The sequence below is a fragment of the Nasonia vitripennis genome, chromosome 2 (genome assembly GCF_009193385.2).
Source record: "Nasonia vitripennis strain AsymCx chromosome 2, Nvit_psr_1.1, whole genome shotgun sequence".
Taxonomy (NCBI): domain Eukaryota; kingdom Metazoa; phylum Arthropoda; class Insecta; order Hymenoptera; family Pteromalidae; genus Nasonia; species Nasonia vitripennis.
In genome coordinates, this window is record NC_045758.1 from 3,307,185 (window position 1) to 3,324,070 (window position 16,886).

The window sequence follows — 16,886 nt, forward strand, 5'->3', positions numbered from 1 at the left end:
CTCTTATACGCCGAGTCGCTCTGTCTCGCTCTTACTCGCGTGCAAGTACTTGTACGCATGCGGATTTGATCGCGGCGGCGCCCGGAGAGAATAACGCATGAGCCCTATAATATTATGATGATGATGATGGGAGAGCGCGCACATGCGCGGCTGTCGTTAAATGGACCTCTGGAGAGCGCACATTTCGAGCACGGTACTTATAACTGTGTGGCAGCACGTACGATGCGTCTGATTATTTTCTTTTCCCAAGCCTTGTTGACTATGAGTGCACCTCGTAACGATATAGAGAAAAACGCAGATATGCTTCTCAAAGCTTATATATATATATATATATATATAAGTATCTGTGAAACTTTTAGCGAGGTTTCGTCGACGCTTGATTGATATAAATCTGATGAAATATTGACGTTTCTCGATCATCAAAGTTTGACAATAATTAATATAAGAATAACACATCGAAGTATTTGCATTCCCTTCAACATTTGTATTATCGTTAGACATACAATCTATTTCTTTTCACATCAGTTTACACTTAAATACATAGTCCAAATAGTAATACAGTCTATGCATAAATGCGAAATCGTTTGGTCTTTTCATACTTCACTAATTAATGCGCATCAACTCGTTTCCACGAATATGACAGACCTGTACGTACGCTTATTATCTTGGATCTTTCCGACTTGCGAATTTCTGATTATCGTCCGCAGGTTCCACGCTCTGTTCTCGCCTTATGCTCGTTATTGAGAATTCAGGGCATGATTTTCCATTCTCTCCTGCGATTTCTCTAGTTCATTACCGCCATTGTCTATATATTACTCGCAGCGAGTGTAAGACATTGCTCTTCACGATCTAGTTTTCTCATAGTCCAATCGCTGCACCGCTATACCTATATATATATATATATACTCTTGATGTTGGGTTCGCGTGTCGACAGTCCTTTCATGCGGTTTTTGCGCGTTTTCCATTCAATGTTTACAAATAATTACGAGTCGTTCAAGCATATACAAATAGACGCGAATATAGAAGAGTCTAACAGACTTATTGCGTGAATTGTGATGAAGTTGTATAATTTTATAGTACCCAAATTTGCATAAAAAATGCTGAAATAATATGACCACGAAGCTTTAGCATACCTCATTTGTTTCCATTAAACTGGTTCCTTTCCATGACTACATATCCTTCGTAGTTTATTAATCTAACGCATTCTTGTAAACTTCAAATATAAAAGTAACGATTACGTAGAGTTGATTGAGTTGCAAGTTGCACGAGCAAGAGTCTTTCACGAAAGACATATTGCTGCGAAACTTGCACATGGTCAAAGTGCGTGTGGGCGCAAGATGTATAATGTACACTGCGCGCATCCAAATATACGATTATATGCGGATAAAATTGCGAAACAAACAATATTATGATAACCCGAGTGCGCACAATCACCTGTCGTACAGTCTGGAAAGATTTATCGGAATTATCTCGCGCTCCTCGGCTCTTGCGCAAAATATCATTCATTACGAAGACGAATTTAACTTTGCCTTTGAATTGCAGTTCGAATCAATAAAGATTATTTATTCAAAAAGCGAAAAATTCGTTGGACTTTGATGAGAAGCAAATCATCGTAATTTATTTGAAATGCCTGCATTTTTTTACAACAGAGAATATATGACTGTATATAGTTCAATGAATAATGTACACCACATCGTAATATTGAAGTATTATATGTAAAAGATGACATGTTTTCAAATCTTTCCTTGTGTATACATTCTCATTTAGACTCGTCAATATTCAAAGTAATTTATGAACAGCTGGTAAGTTTAAATTATAAAAACATTGACCCATTTTTAAACACGATCGTTTGGAGCCTTGTACTTGTACGAAAATTATAAACACTGAATCCTATTTCAATAACGTATAATATTGCATCGATTTGTTGATATCATTCGTATGATTAATACAATTTGGTAACTTCTTATAAACGGAATAAAAATTTATTGCCTAATCTTGGAGACTTGATACTGTCTGTCAAAAACTACATTAATACGCACTATGAATTATTTGGAAAGAATCTCATTGATTTATCATTCCAAATAAACAATCGAATAATTTAGATTGCCGCCTCTAGACGATCATTTTTTACTAGTCCGAACGCGCCGATACGAGGTTTGTCATAACCCTTCATAAAAATAGCTACTCGATATCATGTTGAGAATTGAAACTATATGCAAAACCGTTAACCCCCGCGATTGGTTTTCCAGAAATGTAGACTCTATTGAAGCTTTAAAATGCCATCGTAAGCCACATCCCCTAAAAAGCTAGAATAGCCAGATTAACGTAATCAGCTAGCCAATGCTCAATACCCTCATGGCAATGGCGTTTCCGATAAAGTGTCATTGTTACCCTCTGCAAAATTCGCCAATGAACTCGCGACTGCAATCGCTACATACGTGCATCGGCCGCGTAATCTTCCACGGTCGAATTTCATCGAGGGGCCAATGCTGCGTTCGCATACGTATCGGGTCAATAGGTCGCGGATCCGTCTTGGATAGCGATACGGATTCGGTATAAAAGGCCCGGGTCCAGCGGCAGTCAGCATGCACAGCACCTTGTATCACCATGCGCTTCAGCATAGTGTTCTTGGCTTTGTTCGCCCTTGCGGCAGCAATCCCCACCACACCGAAACTCCACGCTGGTAAGTGCGCCTGCACGATATTTCGACTGTACTAGTCTGGGCCATCTATTGATAACTATTGCCTAATTCGACTCCACAGCTGACCAGGATATCCTGAAGAAGCAGCAACATGTGATCCACCTGCTGGAGAACATCGTTGGCGAGCTGCCACACCAGTACCTCTACGAGATCGGCTACAAATACGAATTCGAACCGTACCTCCAGAACTACGAGAACCCGTCCGTCGTCAAGTACTACCTCGGTCTGGTCAAGACTGGTCATGTACAGCCCAAGGGAACCCCATTCTCGGTCTCGGTCAGCCAGCTCCGCAAGGAGGTTGCCCTCCTGACCCAGATCTTCCTGGGAGCCAAGGACTACGAAACCTTCCTGAACACCGCTGCCTGGGCCCGTGTCTATGTCAACCAAGACCAATTCGTCAAGGTGAGTTTTCTCGACCGCGGCCAATGAGCTGCTAGTATAAAATATGATAGATTGAGAAAACGTCGACGTTCGCAGGCCTTCTCCAGCGCTGTCATCCAGCGCCCGGACACGCAAGGAGTCATCCTTCCCCCAGCGTACGAAGTCTACCCACACTACTTCTTCGACACCAGGATCATCCAGAAGGTGCACGACTACATGAACCAGTACGGCTACGAGCACCACGGCGAGGGCGAACAGCACCACGAGCACGTTCACCACATCCACGTCAACTACACATCTTACCTCCCCTTCGGAGAGAACCAGATCGCCTACTTCACTGAGGACATCGGTCTGAGCGCCTACTACTCCTACGTCCACCTGTCCAGCTACATCTTGCACCACGTAAGCCTACATTGCCCAGTTGTGCATTTACAGTTTTCACGGACAGTGTGGCGTGATCTATCGATGTTTCGTACAGGGACAGCAGCTCCACGGTTACGGGCAGAAGTACCCACAAGGCGGATTCAAGGGAGAGGGAGAGTACCACCACCACCACGGACACGTCGGCCACGGTGCCCACTTCTACTACATCCACCAGCAATTGCTCGCCCGTTACAACCTCGAGCGTCTCGGACAGGGTCTCGAGCCCATCAGAGAACTCGACAACTACTGGGAGCACATCGAGACCCCGTACAAGCCGCACTTGCGCTACCTCAACGGCGTGAACTTCCCCGGCCGCGACGAGCACCACTACATCACCCCCAGACACCACAACTACGAACTGATCAAGCTCGTCCGTGCTCTCGAGCGCAGAATCGTCGACGCCATCGACCTCGGTCACGTCATCACACCCCAGGGTGCCTTCCTCTCGCTCTACCAGCCCGAGGGTCTGAACATCCTCGGACAGATCATCGAGGGAACCGGCCACAGCATCAACCCCAGATACTACGGCAGCTACCAGGCCGTCGCCAAGCAGCTCCTCGGCAACGCCCCCGAATTCAACAACATCTACGAGTACAGCCCATCCGCTCTTGAGCTCGGCCAGACCGCCGTCCGCGACCCGATCTTCTACCAGCTCTACAGCAAGATCATCGAACTGTTCCACTACTACCAGGAGGCTCTCCCCGCCTACCAGTACAACGACGTCGTCGTGCCCGGAGTACACATCGAGAAGGTCCAAGTTGGCGACCTCGTCACCTACTTCAGCGACTACGAGGTCGAACTCGACAACGCCGTGCCCCACCCAGTTGAGCACCACCACCAACACGAGCACCAGCCCTTCCCCCACGTCAGAGCTCACCTCAAGAGGCTCGACCACAAGCAATACGAGTACACCATCCACGTCAACGCTGAGAAGCCCGTCCAAGGCGCCGTTGTCCGCGTCTACGTAGGACCCAAATACAACTACGACGGACAGCCCATCGACATCAACGTCCACAGGCACTACTTCTTCGAACTCGACCAGTTCTACTACGACAGTGAGTAGAGGGCTTCTTTTTTATGGACAATCGATCGCGATTAAACGAATAGGTTTCTCAAGGCGCGTCTTATGTTTTCAGTCGTCGAGGGACACAACGCAATCGTCCGCAACTCTCACCAAGCCACCGGACAGAGCTACGACTGGCCATCAGTCCAGCAGATCAGAGAGCGCGTCGAGGGCGCCATCAAGTCGCAGAACCCCTACTACATCACCTACGTAATTACTCGCTTCAGTTACATTGCTCATCGTAATCGAAATCTTGACTGTATAACGAAGGAAAAAATTCCCTTTACAGCCGCAACAGCTGTTCGGATTCCCGGCCAGGTTGAGCCTTCCCAAGGGAACCAAGAGCGGATTCCCCCTCCAATTCTTCGTGATCATCACCGCCGGAATCCACCACCAGCCCGAGCACTACGGACCAGTAGTCGAGGAGAACTGGATGACCTACCAGCCCCACCACTACCAGATCGTCAGCTCCGAGGACTACGAACAGTTCGCCCAGCACCCAGTCGACAAAATCCACGGTGGATACCAGAGCGTCGACGTCATTCCCGACTTCGACAACCACGTCATCACCGAAGGAAACTGGCACTGGGGCTACCTCTACAAGAAGTACCCAGGAAGCTACTACTACCCACACTGGCAACAAACCCACTACAGCTACGGTGGCGAGCATCATTACGAGCACCATTACCCCGAGCATCATGAGGGTCAATACCACGGCGAGCAGCACGTCGAGCAGCACGGTGAACACCACGGCGAGCAATACCACGGTAAGCACCACCACGCTGGCGAGCAGTACCACGGCGAGCAGTACCACGGACAGCAGTACCACGGAGTCCACCACGGCTACGCTGGCGAGCAGTACCACGGCAAGACCCCCTACCACGGAGTCGAGCAGGGCAAGACCTACCACGGTGAGCAGTACCACGGAACCGCCCACCACGGCCACGGCTTCGAGCACGAGCACGAGTACTACGGCAGCGGACACTACCCAGGCGCCAGCGAGTACCACGGCACCTACCCGACCGGCACCTACAAGGGCTACCAAGGACACGAGGAGCAACTCCAGCAGTTCTACAACAACGAGTTCATCGGCGACATCATCGGCGGAGCCATATCCCTCGACGGTAAGCCCCTCGGCTACCCCTTCGACAGGCAGCTCGCCCACAGCGCCTTCTACGCCCACAACATCTACCTCAAGGACGTCGTCGTCTACCACCACGACGAGTACTTCACCGAGTACTAAGCTATATTTCATTACGATACTATTTCTTCTCCTTTAAATTGAGTTAATGCAAATGTTGTTGACGCTTGAGCGGCTCCGACGTTTTAATTACCTTTGTGATGATAAAACGAGCATTACGCCCTTGTTTTTCGCGCCAACGATTCTACGCTGACGATGTAAAAGCAAAATAATAATAAAAAAATTATATTTCATGAGCGTACACGCACACGACTCGTTCTCTTATGCGGAATCGTTTGACGCCTCCATATACATCACCGCAACACCTGCAGCTATCACACGCACGGGGTAGTTGGCAGTGCACAAAGCTTCAATTGTTCTTAGAAAATCGATCGTTGTCTCTTTATTAAATAAGGATGTCAAAAGTAGCTTGGCAGAAAAGTACGGTTGCTCGATTATAGCTTGGAAAAGAAACAATAAGCTCTCTCTAGACACGCCTCGATCGATGACAGTGTAATCGGTTGGTATATGATAAATGTTGTTCTGATTCCGACGGCTCGGAATTAGTATATCGCAGTTGTTGGTTCCTCTCCATCTGACTAATGCATTTTGGTTCTTCGGCGTTGATGGGGGTGAAGATTTTATTCTCCGGTCATCATCTCCATGAATTCTGCAAATAAGAAACATCAGATGTTAATTTTATAATAAAGATTTTAAAACGACGCGACGAAGATCTCTTACGTAAAACTATACGAAGTCTCTCTAAACACGCCCGCGTTCCAAAATCGCGCTCGAGAAAACAAGCAGCTCGTCTAATGAGGACGGATATGTCCAAAAGCACATACGAAATATTTTTAAAAAGCCCTCGCGATCGTCTAGCCCCAAAGTCTATTTTCGCGAATGACTAATGATCCCGGGCGCGACGGCGGCGTCGCGCTCGGCAAATTACGAAGGAGGCGCACGCGCAAAACAAGACCAAGAGCGAGAAGAACGAACCATCAAAGTCAACTGTGCCGGATCCGTCAGTGTCGATCTCAGCGATGATACCGTCGAGGTCGGTGTTGGTGAGTTTGTCGTCGAGGGCAGCGAGGATCTCCTTGAGGGTGGCGGTGGTGATGTAGCCGTTGCCCTCCCTGTCGTAGAGCCTGAAGGCCTCCTTGAGCTCCTCCTGCATAGCCTCGGAGTCCTCCTCCTCGAGGAAGCGTCCGGCGATTCGGCAGAATCCGTCAAAGTTGACTTTGCCCAGACCCTCGGGGTCGTTCTCTTCGATGATCGCGTTGAGCTCGGCGTCGTCGAACAGCTGACCCATCGTGTTCAGGATCGTGGAGATCTTGATGGTGTCGATGAAGCCGCTTTTCGTCGTGTCGAACATCTGGAATGCCTTGCGCATCACGGCCGTCTTCTGCTCGTCTTCCTCCTATGGTGGTCATGCTTTACAATTTTTGCGCTCATCGTGTCGCGTGTAGATTACGAACAATATCATGATCGTCAGCAGGATCATGCTCTTATTGATGTTTGTGTTGAATTTGTTCGGCTTGTCTATCGTCGAGCCCAGTGCCAAGGCGCGATCATACTCTCGCTCGCTAATTGATTGAGCTTTTAATTATACATACGGACTGACACTGAACTTTCGATGAAAAAAGCTTTTAATGCGATTAGCCCGATTGCAAGGTGTATTTTCGTATGGTAGAAAAGAACATTTTTTTTTTTTTTTTGAATAAGTTAGTAATAATAAAGGAGATGATTTACGGTAATTAATTTGAAGCGCACGCGTATAATATTAGTTTTCCGCGATGATGTTGCTTGTATTTACGAAACAGATGAGTAACGGTGAAATATTATTAATCACTGTGCATTGCGAGCTAGCTAAATCTAGTGAGCTTTTGAAATAGGTGAGGTAAAAGCTTTGGAAAGACTTGGAGTAACCCTCTTGAGTTCCAAACATAGAACTAGTTTACGAATAATTCTTAGACCGTTCTAGAAAGTAAATGTACGTTGAAAAAATTGTCGAAATAATCACAAACGATGATCCGAACCACGTTATCCAACGAGCTTTACTTTACGTAACAGCCACTCGAAATCGAGTATCAGCACCGAAAAAGGACAAAATAGAGGAAAAAAAATCACCAACAACGTACCATCAAATCAGAAGAAACTCAAAGGGTTACGAAAAAAAAAAATAATAATAATAATAATCACTTTATATGCTAATAGTTATAAAACGCGCTGAAAAAGCTCTGCCACTCGTGTGCTCACCATTCTGACTGATAGTTCTCGCGACGGACAGTGGACACCTGAGGAGCGGCTGCGGCTTGCGGTCCCGTATAAAGATGTGCCGCGGCGCTCGTGGGGCCAAAGCAGCTAGAAAGCCGCGGAGAGTCGCGAGTTATACGCAAAAATAGCGACCCGCCATACGCTCTCTCTCTCTCTCTGTCTCTCGCTTGCGCCCGCGAAAAATGAAATATGTTATAAGTGCAGCGGTAGACGCACGCTGACATCTTCACGGCTCTATATACTTCCTCCCGAATTATTCTCTCTCAGTGTATTATACGCGTATATGCGTCTCGCGACTAAGGAGGCGTGTAATCAGATCGATTCGAGATTACGCGAGAGAGAGAGAGAGAGAGAGAGAGAGAGAGAGAGAGAGACGACCACCTGTGCGCGGTGTCGTTATGAAGTATAATATCTTTGCTCGAAAACGGGCAATGCACCTGTTACGAGAGAGCAATGACACATTCGGACGATTTTATGCCAAATTCATATTCGCGGATTTATGAGACGCAGTGAGCGGATATTATCGCAAGCTTTTTTTTTTTTTTCAACTGATTATTATTTGGTCGTATAGGGGATGACTCAGCGTATTTTGTATACTCATTATTAAGTTACAATATTCGTCTGGCCTGGCTGACTCAGGCTTGACTCTTGATTAATATTTTCCTAGTTAAGAGCGCTGCATTTGTCAGTGGCGTCATATTTTGAATCAAAGTTTGGAATATGTTTCGAATATAAAGTTATTAATAAACGCGCTCGACAAATAGGCGCTGCTTGTCTCCGCGATGAATTTGTCTGTAGCTTTTTTCACAAGGCGCATTGTTAGCTTTTCAACGGAAAATAACGCTCGCAAATCTCTCTCTCGTGTGTATACATCGCGTTCGACACTCGCGAAAGTTTGGTCGAGGGAAAATCGAGGAAAGGCCGTGTGGTGTGTTCTGATTGATCAAACGACACGAATCCGATCGCTGTCGGTACAAGAGCACGCGCATTTTCTAGTCGTTTCGTACAAGCCCGAGGCGTTGAAATAGCACGCATGATAATTTAAATAACAAAGAAAATGTGTGTAGAACACGTCGGACGTCCTGCCAAATGCGTTAAAAATGACCAGCAAGCCGTCGTTTGATGCGCTATACGCGTTTACACGGATTAAGTAGTATAAGGTGTCGAGTACGGCGAGACAGTCGTGTCTTTGTTTGTTTGTTTGTTTTTTTTTAAACACTGTCACATAACGCACCTGGAACAGTTAAACCGTTGATCCTTTCAAATATAGCTTTTCTCGAAGCAGCTATAATTCAAAAACTTCGCTCCCCTCGTCGTGGGCCGAAGTCACGAGCGGCACGCGGAAGAAACTTGGAAACGGCGCGCGGGCAATTCGATTTTTTTTTTGTATACACTATATACCTATACCATCATACGTATACGCGACTCTCAGACGGTATGCGTTTCAAGGTACGGTTAAATATAATTTCCGCAACAAAAACTATTTGTGTCACTCATATGTGCACTGACAAAAATAGTCGTAATGCCTGATGCTTCACCATCAAAGCGTCCCGCGCCGAAATGTCTTGCTGCTGCTGTCAAGATACCTATTCCTATTTTCATTCTAATAAGCTTTACAATCGTGGGAAAGGTATTTTCGTCGAAAAGAGCCGGGCCATTAGGGCTGAAAATAATATTTTTTCTATACTATCTATAATTAGTATAGCGAGCTGGTGCGAACCTACTGTAAAAACGCGCGCGAGAGAAAATGTCAACGGTTCTTTTGGCCACACGTTTTCGTAAAGCTATATAACGATATAATACCAATTAGAGCTGCATCCCCCTAATGTATAAATCATCGATATAATGAAAACGTCCTACACCTCGCGCTTCAGTGTCGGCCAAGTGCGAGCGCAAAAACAGGATATTCCCGCGATAGTCTCAAGGCTCTCGGTATATAACGTATAACGAGAAGCGCGTCGCCGGCGTAATAATTAAGAAGCATCGTCTCTTCGGTTAATAATGAATTAAAGTAGCCTGAAAATAGTCCGAGTCATAATCGCGGCGACGGCATTAGACCGACGCGAGTAATTTAGCCGCGACGAATAAAGCTGCACAAAGCGAGAGGGTGAGCCATTTCACGGGCGACTGGATCAGCTCTAACTCTCTGCGATACTCCGATCGCTCTCGGGGCTAGAGAATGGCCGAAAAGAAGTTACACGAGGCTGCCAAATTTTCGAAAAATGGAACGTGCCAAGAGGCCGTGTGCTTCTCGCTAGACGACTCGTTAAGCGCAGGAACGCGCTTACTCCTTTTCGCGCGCGGCCAAAGTCTCGAGAGAGCTTTTATTACAGTGGCTTTCGAGAGAGAGAGAGAGAGAGAGAGAGACGGCGAGGCTTCTTCTTTTCCCGACTGTCTGCGAGATGAGCTCATTTACTTTTTAAACGAACGAAATTCATCAATTTCTCGCAGCCTTATAATGAGATTGACACGTGCGCGCTGGTTTCTTCTTACACGCAGAGGCGTTGCAGTCGTTTCGCCTCGACTTATTCCGGTGTTTTAATGCATAAAACTTCGAGTTCTAAAGATAAACAATTTTATAGCGTTTTTCGCGCCGCGCTGCAACGAACCGTTAATAATAATTATATACACGCGCGGCGAAAATCTTCATACGTAATGATGCCTGACGAAGTCGCGAGAATCGAGCTACACTCTACTTCGTCGCCTTTCGCCGCAGCTGAATCTCGTTTTCAGCTTTAATTAACAATGTAATTGCGTAAAGTGAGCTCGCAACTTATTGTACACTGTGTATACAAATATTTATCGCAACGATCAAGATGATAAGTATACAAGCTAGCGAAGACGTCGGATTACAGTTGTTTGGAACGCAAATAGACTTTTGATTAAACGGCAAAATTTGACCGACTTATCGCATGGCGGACATAATGAAAGCTACCTGCTACGGCTCGCGATGAAACCTAGATTTCACGTTTCTCGGAAGTCTTCGCTTGATTTCGCGAGAGATTTAAAAAATCTATTATTCATATTCGGCTGATTTGTGGATAAACGAAAAGCTTTTGACAATGCGTTGATTCGGCATAAATGTATTATAGCTGCGAGTGGATGATTTAAGCACAACAGGTCTTGCGGCCTATATGATTTATCGCGAAACCGATAATGCATCTTCATCGCGTACAATGTACGAAATTCGCCAATAAAGTCTCGACCGAAAACCTACTAAACATTCCGCGCGAACGATTCATCATCCTCCCCAAAAAGCTATAAAGCTTCTTTACGATCTATTAGCGAGCGCAGTCGCTGTATTACGAAACCAATGCGCCTCCTGCCCCCCCCCCCCCCCCCCGCACCTCAGCAAATGGAAAATCGCTCGAAAAATATTATATTCCGACCGATCGCCAGTCGGAAAATAATAATGACTCATCTCTCGTCTCGGACGAAAATCCCAGTGATGCGACTTGTTAATGCAAATAGGCGGACTCGTATATAGTCTCGTTACCAGCTCGTTCAACTTTTTCTTCGGAATGGGCCTGCTGAGGCTTTGGCCGGACTCCAGGACGCCTACGCTCGGGAATTATTATCATCATTATTGTGCAAAACGCAGCGGCGCGCCGCTCGAAAATAGACGCGCGTGTGCGATTTCGCACCGGATTCGCGCGCCGCGGTCTTGAGAGTCTAGAGAGATGCGCGAGATTTGGGCTCTCGCGCGTTTCCGTCTTCTCGTGCGGAGCTGAGCGGCATTCGATTGAAGTCGAAAGGTGCAGCAGCAGCAGCAGCAGCAGTATGTGGGCGAACGCTCGCGGCCTGCGGAGATGCTGGCCTGGTTAGATATTCGTCTGTCTGGCTGTGTAATTGCCATGTTTTGTAACGTCTGTACACATATAGGTATCTGGGCTTTCGAGTATAAAAACCATTCGAATTTGTTCGAAAACATTTTATATTTATAGCGTAGACGTTTCGAGTATAAAATTTGTTTACGTATTCATGAGATTTCTGTCTCGCAATAAAATTCTTTGATTTTACAATAATCGGACAATTATACCATGATTCTTACATAATGAACATTGCGTAGCAACTATTGATTTTCTTAATAATACAATACTTTATGTAAATATTCGTTTATTTACATGATAGCTTTTAAAAATAGATCAGCACGCGATCGATAAACACAACAATAACTTTTAAAAAAATAATAATAATATAGATCGAAATAAAATTTATATTGAACCTCTCTACTTTAAAGTTAATCGACTATCACAGATATAGAAAAAATATAGAAAATATTTGTAAGTTTTGAGGTGTATATATATATATATAAAATTAAGGCACAGAAACTTATCCCGTTAGTTTTGTTTTTTGCCCAAGTAGTTCTCCGGAACGTATCCCTTGCCACCAGTTCGATCTTCTACCAGCCACCAATCAGGATTATTTTTTTGGTCGTGTTTTTCCAAAACTTTCAAGGCTTGGCCTTCCTTCACGCTCAAAGTTCCCGCAAGTTCTGGATGATTGAATTCGTAGAGTGCGTAGACAAACTGAAAAAAGCAATTTTCGTTTGTAAAAAATAAAAATTCACTATGAAATGTGATTAAAGATAAACGACGTACTTTTTCGTGAATATTTTCATACAATTGTCTTGGTTCTTTCGGCGTGATGTCATCAAGGTTTTCGTAATTTGGCGGAGGGTCTAGATCGTCGCTTACATCAGAGTAAAGCGATTGAATATCCGCGGAATATCTATTCGCTTCCTTTACAGGCGAATCTAGAGACATAAGATCGACAGAACTGTCCATGGAAACTGCGGCTGCACTTTCTTCAATTAGCTTCGCTTCGTCGCTTATTTCCAAATACTGACTCTCTACGAATCCCTTCATACTTCCGTTATCAACAAACCACTTGGAAGTGTCACCCATCGGATTCATCGTTTTTATCACCCCAACTAAGGTGCCTTTGGTTGCCGATAAATCGTGTGGTGTCGGGCCCGTTATCGAGCGGGTTAATATGTACAATTTGTTAGGGGGGTATTTTTCCTTCACGGCCTTTTTGTGAACTTCGGACTGCAAACAATAGTCTACAGAGTCTTTTTCAACTCTTGCATTGGTACCTCCGTAACTCAAGCGAGTAATTTCATTGTACAGTGAGTGATGATGTACAAAGTACGATTCGTAAATATCTTCCAACGAAAACTGTTTCACGACCTAAAAATAGTGTATAATTAATAATAACCAGTGTACAAAGTTGTTTAATGTTCTTCTCAAAGTTTATACACACCTCTGAAATATTCATGTATTTTTTCAAAATTTTTCCATTATACAATTTTCGAGCATTCGTAAAAGCGCCAATGCAATTGTAAAGGATTGCAGTTGAAGCTTGTATGAATACCGGAAGCTCTTCTAATAATTGTTGATTCAACGCTTCGAAATTGCTTTTAGCACTAGAAATGTCCTCTGCCTACGATATAGAAAAAGTAAATTTATCGATTGGTGCTTACGATTTATTTATAAAAATGATAAAATAAATAATAAGAAACTTACTTTGTCTCTTCTTGAGATAGCGGTGTCATAATCGAGCATTTTATCGTGTCGTTTGTTAATCAAAAGTTCAGGTCCAGACAGTAGCGATATAAGAGCGTTTAGAGGCGATATCACACGCCTTTCAATACACGACTTAAAATCTTTTATGTATTGTGATCTTATGATCTGCCTTACTTCACGCAATCGCCAAACTTCATCACTACGTACTCCGGTGTAATACTGATGCAGCTGCTCAGTAAGAACTTCACCACAATAAGTCTCAGCGTCCAACCACTGAATACACTGATCAACGTCTTTTAGAAACTGTTTGGTGCTCTTTTCAAGAGACAAAAAATCTTTAACCAACTCTTCGAACTTAGGATCGATTGGAAGATTGGTTAGACCTAAAGTAGCGGACAGCTTAGCGCTCAATCTCGACGATTTTTTCGCCACCGAATGCATGTTTAAATTCGCCATTTTTCCTATTAACGTATTATTGGAATGTAAATATTTGGAAGCTAAATCCTTCTTTCTTTTATATTCATTAATGTAGCTGGCAACGTCAGCCATCACTTTAGATGCCTCTTCAATCTTTGGTTTATCTGGATGGCCATCTTCAGTGCACTGTGAAAAGATAAGAATATTTTAAAAAATAAGCAATAAAAAATTACTAACATTCATAATGAAAATATTCCCAAATACCTTTAATAATCCATCTAAAAGTAATGGATACTTCAATATCCTCTGGACTGGTTTGATCAATACAGAGCTCATATCAAAGCAATGAACTTGTACTCTCAGTGTCTCTACACCTTTATTGAATATTCTCATTATATCCTCGTTGTCTTTGTACTGTAATAGAAATTATATTGTATACTTCATCTGATATGTAACATTTATACATAATAATTGATATATTTACCTTTTGCAAAAGTGCCAAGGACGCTTCGTGATTACTACAATACTTTTCATAGGCAACTCTCATCTTTTCAGACATTTTTAAAAAACATGGACCAATGCTTTGGTAATCTTCGTTAATCCCTTTCATCGCTCTCTGTATCAATTCTAATAGTTCTTCTGCAACTTCTATAATTTGTGAAATATTTCCAAATAGAGTTGTTACATCAATTTTTCGTGATTCGAGGAAAGCGGGATTGTGCAAATGAAAAGTTTCGTACGTCATTTTCAAATCTCTGACAAAATCTTTCTCTGTTAAGTATAATTCCGATATGAGGTTTTGTCTTTGGTCGGCTTTATTCTGTTTTGTCAAAGAAGCATCACTTTCTTCATCCGAAGTCATAGCTTGATGATGCTGTTTTTGCAAAGGAACTCTTCCTGGAGAAGGTGCAGGAGGTGCGGGACGATGCGGCTCGGACAATCTTTTGCTTTTATCGATTTCTTTATCACCTGTGTTCTTGTTTTCGTGTCTGATTACCACATAATCGTCAAGCGCATCGTGAAAAACGTCGTCGCTTGATTCGAAGTCTGTAGTTAGATAACTTCTAGGACATAAACCAGTTTCACCTTTGTCATTTCTCACAGTAACCCATTCATCGTTAGCCTCGACAATTGTAACGATTTCACCTTCAGTAACGTTAAGATCACCCGCCATTTGTGCATCAAATTTATATTCCACTTTAACGCGATCATTTGATTGTAGATCATCTTGATCTTGCTCTTTTACACCATCATCAGGTGCCATGTCATCCTGTGAGTCAACACAATCAACAATGACATTGACGTAAGAAACAGGAAAAATGCCTTGGACATTATCAATTATCCCCAATGCCCACTCATTATCGGTATATTTAACTAGTTCAACAACTTGCCCTGCTCCAAAACTTAATTCATTAGGAAACTGTGCGTTGAATGGAAATAATGATATCGCGTATGGCTTGAGTCCAAGTGGATTATAATCTGATGTAACTTCAATCTTTGGTGCGTGATGATTTTCCGACTTTTCAGGGAATAAATCTTCGTAATTTGGTGCTGGATCATCATACCGTGCTTCAGGTGTATAATTGACACTCTCGCCAAAGTCTTTATAAATTCTTCCTGACATTGCGGATGAAGGAAATGCGTTGTCCTCTACTGCAGCAGCATTACAAGTGTTGTCTATCTCATCAATATTCGTATCATCTTGATATGTAATGAATCCCTCTGGAAAGATTCCTTCTTTTCCATCATCTTTGTAGCCCCTACACCATCCATCATCAAGAATCTCTGTAACGGTCACTATTTCTCCTTCAACTAGATCCAATTCTTCGTCCAACTGTGCTGTAAGGTTTGCTTTCACTTTTGCTTTTCTCTTGACTATCTTCTTTTGCATAGACTTCTGGAAACGTCATTAAAATATTAGTGTCATTGCTTAAGTGTGAAAACTTTGAAAAATAAATTATACCTTTAATATATTCAGATCAAGTTGCCAAACATATGACGCAGGGAAAATGCCCTCCCGTGGGCCGATATGTCCAGTGAGCCAGTCAGACGATGACTCCGCGTTGCCAATTATTATTTCCCCTGCATTAAAATAAGTATACGCAACTTACAATTTGAAAATAATACAGTTTTGCTGCTTGTAAAAATGATCACCTTGACTAAAAGACAAATCTCCTGGCTGTTCACCTCGAAAGGGAGCAATGGAAATAAATAAGGATTCGTTGTCGTTTACCGGAGGCACATCAACTTTGTGCAAGCTGTGCACAGGAAATTTTCCCAGTCGATTGTGGGATTGACCATAACACCAGTGTTTATCGACAACTTTGTGGACCTACGGGGTTCAAATAATTTAAAATAATTAATTTAATTTAATTTATTTTTTAATCGTCTAAAAACTCTACAATCAAAATCAGGTCGACTGTTCTTATCGTGCAAGATGACGCAACGGAGCAAATATTTGACGCGATGCAAAAAGAAAATAATTCCGAAAAAAATGTTTAAATTCGACGCAGTAGAGCAAAACAGTTATGTTATTGTAAACACAGGTATAGAATTACAAGAGAGGAATGCGTCAAATAGGTTAAATGTCTTACCAGAAAGAAGTCTCCCTTGTGGAGGCTTATTTCGCCGTCTGTGGTCGTGAGAAAGTCACGCAGTACTCTGGCAAGTGTCCCCGACTCCATTATCTCGTGCAAATCCTATCGCAGGCCACATCGGCAGTTCACAGCTGATAAGGACAACAATGAAAAATGTCGCTATTATTGATGATGAAACGAAAGATAATTGGGCGAGTACGAGGACGAGATCATATATACGTGGTGAGCGCTGCTCATCGCGTTTTTTCAACTGCCGTCGCGTCACGTGACCTGACGCGCTACATTCAAACGTGCAGCATCGCCGCAAATAAGTACATCGCGC

The 16,886-nt window shown here is 43.7% G+C and overlaps 3 protein-coding genes across 8 annotated transcripts; 1 reads left to right on the top strand and 2 right to left on the bottom strand.

The window, feature by feature from the left end:
• Positions 1–94: 94 nt before the first annotated feature.
• On the top strand, positions 95–6,015 carry Hex109 (hexamerin 109). Of its 2 annotated transcripts, NM_001170885.2 has the most exons (7): positions 2,608–2,683; positions 2,763–3,103; positions 3,179–3,484; positions 3,561–3,601; positions 3,632–4,560; positions 4,642–4,778; positions 4,858–6,015. In NM_001170885.2, exons 1-7 carry the CDS (start codon positions 2,608–2,610, stop codon positions 5,809–5,811), a joined length of 2,784 nt encoding a protein of 927 aa, NP_001164356.2. In that variant the 3' UTR covers positions 5,812–6,015. The 2 variants fall into 2 exon arrangements, with proteins under 2 accessions (XP_031778331.1, NP_001164356.2); XM_031922471.2 differs by having other exon boundaries at positions 95–2,683; positions 3,561–4,560; positions 4,858–6,012.
• Positions 6,016–6,122: 107 nt separating this feature from the next.
• LOC100119246 (troponin C) lies at positions 6,123–8,229 on the bottom strand. 5 transcript variants are annotated; one of them, XM_001606660.6, is made up of 3 exons: positions 8,005–8,229; positions 6,745–7,165; positions 6,123–6,418 (listed from the first exon to the last, which is right to left on the bottom strand). In XM_001606660.6, the coding sequence occupies exons 1-3, from the start codon at positions 8,005–8,007 to the stop codon at positions 6,390–6,392; spliced, it is 453 nt and encodes a 150-aa protein (XP_001606710.1). In that variant the 5' UTR covers positions 8,008–8,229; the 3' UTR covers positions 6,123–6,389. The 5 variants fall into 5 exon arrangements, with proteins under 5 accessions (XP_001606710.1, XP_032453141.1, XP_032453140.1 ...); XM_032597250.1 differs by having other exon boundaries at positions 6,745–7,331; XM_032597249.1 differs by having other exon boundaries at positions 7,948–8,229.
• A 3,709-nt stretch (positions 8,230–11,938) lies between these two features.
• LOC100677917 (dynamin-binding protein) lies at positions 11,939–16,753 on the bottom strand. Its single transcript, XM_003427060.5, has 9 exons — positions 16,562–16,753; positions 16,122–16,299; positions 15,931–16,049; positions 14,452–15,864; positions 14,232–14,381; positions 13,551–14,153; positions 13,288–13,467; positions 12,624–13,214; positions 11,939–12,551 (listed from the first exon to the last, which is right to left on the bottom strand). Exons 1-9 carry the CDS (start codon positions 16,649–16,651, stop codon positions 12,363–12,365), a joined length of 3,513 nt encoding a protein of 1,170 aa, XP_003427108.1. The 5' UTR covers positions 16,652–16,753; the 3' UTR covers positions 11,939–12,362.
• Positions 16,754–16,886: the final 133 nt, after the last annotated feature.